This window comes from Xenopus laevis, chromosome 9_10L, assembly GCF_017654675.1.
Source record: "Xenopus laevis strain J_2021 chromosome 9_10L, Xenopus_laevis_v10.1, whole genome shotgun sequence".
NCBI classification, from domain to species: domain Eukaryota; kingdom Metazoa; phylum Chordata; class Amphibia; order Anura; family Pipidae; genus Xenopus; species Xenopus laevis.
Genome location: NC_054387.1, coordinates 125,440,897 through 125,448,206, shown reverse-complemented (window position 1 = coordinate 125,448,206; position 7,310 = coordinate 125,440,897). Strand labels below are relative to the sequence as shown.

Sequence of the window (7,310 nt, the reverse complement as noted above, 5' to 3'; positions counted from 1 at the left end):
CTCCTTGAAACGTCGATGCTCAGATAGACAAAACAAATGAGTAATCTCTTCCAGATGCATTTAAATTTAGTGTGTGCAGCTCCTTACAAATATTTCTGTTTTAAACAGTCTGTGATATGAGAAATGCAAAACACGTACCAGCGTGTCAGTGGTAACATTCGTTTGGTTTCATTTCTTGAACGTCAACAAGAGGCATCTTTCCATCTGTTTTTCAGCTGCAAACACCGATTCAAACTCACTCGTTCAAGAATCTGAACTCTTCTCTTGCCCTGTTGTGTATCGTAGAGACGAATTCTGGGAATCATGGAAAACTCAGCTTCTAGTCTACCTGAGCAGAGATTGGCTGATATCATCTGCACCTACTGTGACATCTCCGTCCAAGCGGTCAAGACGTGTCTTCTGTGTGAAGCCTCCCTCTGTGATAACCATTTAATTGCACACAACAGCAAGACAGAGGGTCATACATTGATTGATCCCATCAACCTATGCAAACAAACATGTCTTCTCCACAACGAGTCCTTTAGTCTTTATTGTTCAGACGATAAGGTCTGCTTCTGCTTTTCTTGCTATTTAACTGGAGAACACAGCAACCATCATGTGGAGTCAATGGAGGCAGCTTTGACGAAGAAGAAAGATCAAATAAGGAATGCCTTAGAAAATGTGACCTTTAAGAGAAAACAAGTAGAAAGAAGATCAAAGGACATGTACCACCAAAAGAGAGACATTGTAGAGACAGCTGCCGGGCTAATCATCCGCATCAGTGATGTCTTCAGAGACCTGAGGGCACAACTGGAAGCCCTGGAAAACAAAGTCCTACGGAAGGTTTTCAGGCAGAAGGAACTGGCTTTACAGAAAGTCTCTCATCTTATCATGGAACTGGAGAAGGAAAAAGATAAACTGTCCAAGAAGATGCATGAAATTGAGGAACTGTTCTACATAACCAACCCAACTGTCTTGCTCAAAGCAGAAGTGGATCTAACCATGGAGGAAAGTGCGGAGAACAATCCCACAGATGATGTTCAGGTCATGGCAGGCCATGATGAGGTTTTTATTTCAGTGACTTTGCAGAAGAAGTTAGAGAATATCATGTCTTCCCAAGCTGCAAGGGGTTTGTATGTGCAAGAGGAATCTGACTTGCGCCTAGATGAAGACACGGCCTCTAGTGACGTAGCACTTTCAGGTGATATGAAATCTGCCACTTGCTCCCTTATAAACCTGCTCCGTCCAGAATCTCCAGCCAGGTTTTATAATTATCAGGTATTAAGCACCAAGAGTTTCCAGTCAGGACATCACTACTGGGTGTTTGAGTGCAGTAAGGATAGGTACTGGAGAGTGGGGGTAACTTATGGCAGTGTAAAAAGGATGGGATATGAGTCCTGGGTTGGAAATAATAAAAAGTCATGGTGTTTGCGTAGGTTTAACCGCAAACTCTCAGCATTACATGGCTCACAGGATAACGTGTTGCTTCCCAGCTCCCTCTGTCAGAGATTTGGGGTGCACCTAGATTACGAAGCGGGGCGGCTGTCCTTCTATCAACTGGATAAGTCAGTCGCCCACTTGCACACGTTCCGAGCCTCATTCACCGAGCCCCTTCATGTTGCATGCTGGGTTTGGTGGGGGGGCTGGATTACAGTTCGCAGCTAGGGGACAATAGTCTGGCTGTGGATGCCGGACATTGAAGTTTATAGCTGAAGAAAAGGGACACGGGACTCCCTGAATTAGGGGATTCTTTGAGATACTCATACCTCCCAACATTTTGGAAATAAAAAGAGGGACAAAAAAGTTGCCGTGCGTAACATTTTTTGACAATGCCCATTTTTGTGGCCACACCCCTAATCACCATGTTCATTTTACAAAACTTGCTAATGAAGGTGAATTGCCCTTTAAGCTGTGAGTCTAACTTCTCCCAAGAGACCTGTTACCTTATATTGTTACAATTACTTATTTGCTTATCTGAAATTGTTACAAAACTTTCCAAGTGCACCTGGTAGGTGTTCTGAGCTCTCTGCCAAAAGCCAATTAAGTAAGAAACATTGTTTCTTTTTCTGGCTGTTCAGTGCTGAGAAAAACGGGAGTTTCAAGTACAAATGAGGGACTGGGGGTTGAGCTGTCAAAAGAGGGACTGTCCCTCTAAAAACAGGACAGTTGGGAGGTATGGTACTCATTCCAAATCCCCTGCATTGTTTTATGCCACGTTATCTCCAGCAGTGAATTTCATTGTGGCAGATGGGTTTATTCTGATTCTGATTCTTTTATGCTGATTTTAAAGATGTATTTTTCTTGCTTGAGGAGGATGGATTGCTGGTGCCTTTCTGTTAAAAGAATTTATAGCAGACAGAGAAATAATTAATCAAATACTCTCCATATGGAGCCTAACATGTTTCACGCTTACCTAGCAATTAGTCATAGTGCGTAGCCTAGGTAAGCATGAAACGCGTTAGGCTCCATGTGGGGAGTATTTGATATTTCAATTCAATAAAACAATATTTTTTATCTTACAAGCATGCATGTGTGATTTTTTTGAAGTAACACTTTTTTCATCACCAGTGTGAGAACCCCACAAAAAAAGTTACCTGCTCCCTAACAAGGTTGATGATGTGCCAGATGGTGAAATCTGTATGGTTATTTTAGTTTCATTTAAATGACATAGAACAAGACTAGACTAGACTAGAGGGAACAAAAATTTACTAAAGTTGGCCTATACTAGACTAGATGGAAGAAGACTATGCTACACTATGCTACACTACACTAGACGGAACAAAACTAGACTAGATGAACAAGACTAGACTAGACTAGATGAACAAGAATAGACTAGACTAGATGGAACAAGAATAGACTTAGAGGGAACAAGGCTAGACTATACTAGACCACCTGGAACAAAATGAGACTAGACTAGACAGAACAAAATTATACTATACTAGATTAGATGGAATAAGACTAGACTAGACTAGATGGAACAAAAATTGACTACATTAGACAAGTATACTAGACTAGATGGAAGAAGACTATGCTACACTACACTAGACGGAACAAGACTAGACTAGACTACACTAGATGAACAAGAATAGACTAGACTAGATGGAACAAGACTAGAACTAGACTTAGATGGAACAAGACTAGACTTAGAGGGAACAAGGTTTGGAACAAAATGAGACTAGACAGAACACAATTATACTATACTAGATTTGATGGAACAAGACTAGACTAGACTTAGACAGAACAAGACTAGACTATACTAGACTACATGGAACAAAATAAGACTAGACTAGACAGAACAAGACTATACTATAGTATATTCGACGGAACAAGACTAGACTATATTAGACTACCGGGAACAAGAATATACTATACTAGACTACCAGGAACAAAATAAGATAGGCTAGACATAACAAGGCTAGACTACATAAGACTAGATGGAACAAAACTAGACTTGAAGTGTGAGACTCACAGCAGTAGCAAAAATATGTTGTATAGGAGGAAATTCAGAACCACAACCATCAAAGATACACTTTATTTTTAGTTCAATATGTAGCCATTTGCAAAGGGTTCATTGAATGTGTCACATTCCTATTGACTTAATGAATGAATATTTATCCTGCATGTGACTAGAGTATACACATTCCAGGGGTAAGTAACGGAACTGCACAAGTGTCTGTTGATAGAAGACATCATAAAACACTGAGAAACTCTTCTGCTGGATGGATTCAGTGCCTGGGCTCTTCGTATCCTGCTGGGAGAGCGTTGGTGTGAGGGTTGTGGAAGAAACTGTGGTTGCCGTCACCCCATGGGAAGCGCTACAAGAAACATAACATTGTTGTAATATTTGCTGTTCCTTAATGTGACACTGATGCCTTTCTATAAAGAGTAGCAAGGCCTTAAATGTTCCTTATGTACACAACTGCCCCCATAATGCCCCCAACCCAGTGCTATTTACCCCTCCTACCATTCAGACCAGCTGATCATGAAGAGCTGGTTCTGTCGCTCACACTAGGCTGGGGATGGTGCCACTTTATACCCCGTACTCCAGATTATGGAAGGATTACCCCACTCTGAATCTGGCATAACCAACAGTTTACTCCTGTCGGAAGGGGTAAGTACCAACAGGCTGGGGTGGCTCCAGTTGTTTTGGAGAAAACCAGTTGGAGATGTTGATTTTATTATCACTTTAAACCTACCACTCCAAACTATGTCCGCCAGTGTCAGACTGGGACACCAGGGGCCCACCAAAAAAACCTTAGACCAGGGGCCCACCAAAAAACTTCAGAATAGGGGTCCTCTCTCAGTACTATTTTCTTCCTCTCCTCACTCAACCTCTATTCTCCTAGTCTCTTTTCTTTACATACTATTATCTATTATTCCATCTATTAAGCCTCTTCTTTCTCATAGAAACAGGGAATGACCATGAAATAGGCCAAATGTTTAGCAGCATGAGGTTCCACTGACACCTGGGCCCACCGGGAGTTTTCCTGGTATCCCTGTGGGCCAGTCCAACACTGTATGTCCCTTCAGATGTTATTACATTTCACCTCTCAATATCTCACCGACTGCTTTTGGCTGACAGTCAGTATTGACACTTGCAGGTTAAAACATCTAAATGCTAAATTGCAGGGAAGGAGGTTCCCCTAGGGTCCCCTATTTATATCTATGGGGGAGTCATTGTGACTGTACAACAATTCCCAGACCCTCCTAGAATACTGTGAGTGGCATCTGTTAAACCTTGGTGCGAATGCGCAGATGATCGTAAGCCAGAAACTTTGGGCGCTCCTGTGGGTGGTTTTCTTTATTCAGCCAAGCATTGAGCATACAGACCGCTACCCCAGGCAGGGCCACCACAAAGGACAGAATCTTCCACGTACGGGCTGGAAAAAGAACATAAAACAGAGAATAGGGAAGATCAGAAAGTCTCATTCACTTGTTAGCAGGAAGATGCATTGAAACTAATCCTGACCTCAACATTAATGCCCCTTTTCCCATCAGGCCACACCCCTTCCCTTCAACTTTTAGACAATGGCTAATTAGGCAAAGCTGAAACTGCGGTAAAAATACCTTAAAGGAGAACTAAAGCCTAAATAAAGAATTAGCTAGAAATGTTGTACATTTTGGGCCCAAGGCAACCACAGCCCTTTAGCAGTAAAAAAGACCTCCAAAAAGACCAACCTCATTTTCTGCTGGATAATTAGCGACCCCCCTAAGCTTAGCTTCTCAACAGCTGCTCAGAGCCCACTGAGCATGTGAGTGTCACAGACACTTTCCAAGATGGTGACCCCCTGTGACAAGTTTGAAGTCCTGGATCATTGCTGCTATTGACACGCTGAACCTTTAGCCTCGTGCAATAAGTTCACTATATAAAATATGGCATTTTAGCCACATTACAATATTTTTAGGGTTTACTTCCCCCTTTAAATTAACCTTTAGCAGTTAACAATATAAAATATAAATATAAATAAAATAAATATATAAATAAATATATGAGGCAGACCCATAGGGTATATAAGACATTTAGGGGCACATTTACTAAAACTCGAATTAATCTCAATGTTTAATGAAAACAAATCCGACCAAACTCCCTTCCACAATTTTAACTCATTTATCAATAATTTTTCTTCAAAAAACATCACGACAATTCTGCGTCGATTCAAATCGTACGATTGACTGGATTGGATTATCGGACGTCAACCCTGAAGTTTTCAACACAACTTCAAGGACATCTGCCATTGACTTCTACATGACCTTGACCGGTTTCAAAGTCTTTTTTGATTCTGATATTTAGTAGTTTTGGAGTATGATAAATCTCTAAAAATTCTAGTTTTATTTTTGATGAAAAATCCTCCTAAAAGACCAGAAAAAATGGAGGTTTAATCAATGGGCCCCTAAGTATACTAGCCCTTTAAAGGGGAACAATGACGGGGCTGTGTTTAATAATGTTATTTTCCAACCAAGGGCTGGGACTCTTTGGTCCTGGACATAGTGCATATAAAATAAATCAGAGCATACGAGCAGTGCAGTAACCCATGGCAACCAGGGAACCACTTTCATCAAACTGCATCAGACTGATCTACGCTAAGTACTAATTGGGGGTTATGTTATATCCTGGGGCAAATTAAGGGTAATGGAGAACATAATGGAAGCAAATGTACTTCAGGAATAACCTAAAAATCGAAACAAAATTTCATTTAATTGTTTATGTCCCAGTCTGTTTTAAGGTTAGGGCAGAAAGGGCACTTGTCATGGACCTCCAGCACTAGAGGTTGTTTGTCCCAATGTATGTACCCCTCCCCCCCTTGGATGTAGGGTTTTTGCACTGCAAGCCTCCTAGTTGTCCAACCCTGTATTCAACTCACCAGCTCTGGCTCCTTCTCCATGAGCTTCACTTGCCATCTCTCTCCTGAAGATCAGGCTGGACATTCGGGCTCCAGGGATCGCCATGGTGGCTGCTAAGAAGTTAAAGTTTGCAGGCGTGAGGGGACACTAGGATCCTTGGCAAGGTCACACAGTTCTGCCCATCACGTGGTCAGTGCCGAGCAATCAAGAAATACAGGCTGGTGCCAAGTGGAGGATTGTGTTCCATCTTGGGAGCAGGCCATGGAATGAGCTATGTTTATCCCTGTGAGGACACATCCCACCTTGTCTGGTCAATGGGATATTTTATTATGGGTCTCTCTGATACAAAGTACTTAATGCTGTTTGTTATTATTATATCTTTATTTACAATAATATATTTACAGCTAGCGTTGTGCTGAGCTGCTAGACAAGAGACTGTTGAAAGTGAGTGCTTAAAGCATTAAGATGTTGGGCACTTCATGCCTAAAGGAATCCTCCTATGCCACCAGGATACCTACATACAATATGGATTACCAGCATGTGTTTCTTCATTCTTGTAGGGAAGGAGGATTGAGTGTTCAAACAATGTTCTACTCCTTTTTGGGGCTTTGGGCTGCCCAAATCACTGGCTCTTAACAATTTTGATACTTAAACACCTGCTAGACCTCAAAGAGTTGACTCCATTGCTCAGAGGGTTTCATCCCCAACTTCAACTCCTCTGGAACCTACACCACTTTGGGATCTAGATACAAACCTTCTCTCTCCTGAATGAGTCATATCCAGAAGAATGCCTGTGACTCACAACCCACCTTCAGTATTTGGGGGGTCTACGCTAAGCTCTACACCAGAAAACCTGGTGGTTTCCTGTGTAATTGTGGCCACTGCGTCCAAATGAATGCAATTACACTTTTGTTTTGACTCAAACCAAATGCAAGTTACATTTTCAGTGTGGATTGTATCTATTCTGAAGCATGCATTCAAACCGGTGC

General features: G+C 41.8%; 2 protein-coding genes across 2 annotated transcripts; one reads left to right on the top strand and one right to left on the bottom strand.

The window, feature by feature from the left end:
- Positions 1-303: 303 nt before the first annotated feature.
- LOC108701916 (E3 ubiquitin/ISG15 ligase TRIM25) lies at positions 304-1,644 on the top strand. The gene has a single exon (XM_018236929.1). It carries the CDS (start codon positions 304-306, stop codon positions 1,642-1,644), a length of 1,341 nt encoding a protein of 446 aa, XP_018092418.1.
- A 1,851-nt stretch (positions 1,645-3,495) lies between these two features.
- cox6a2.L (cytochrome c oxidase subunit VIa polypeptide 2 L homeolog) lies at positions 3,496-6,427 on the bottom strand. Its single transcript, NM_001097819.1, is given in 3 exon segments — positions 3,496-3,794; positions 4,717-4,859; positions 6,342-6,427. Coding segments are annotated over 3 exon segments (318 nt in total). The 5' UTR covers position 6,427; the 3' UTR covers positions 3,496-3,704.
- Between the last annotated feature and the right edge of the window lie 883 nt (positions 6,428-7,310).

Coding starts and splice junctions, on each gene's coding strand:
- LOC108701916 (XM_018236929.1), top strand. CDS start 304: ATGGAAAACTCAGCTTCTAGTCTACCTGAGCAGAGATTGGCTGATATC.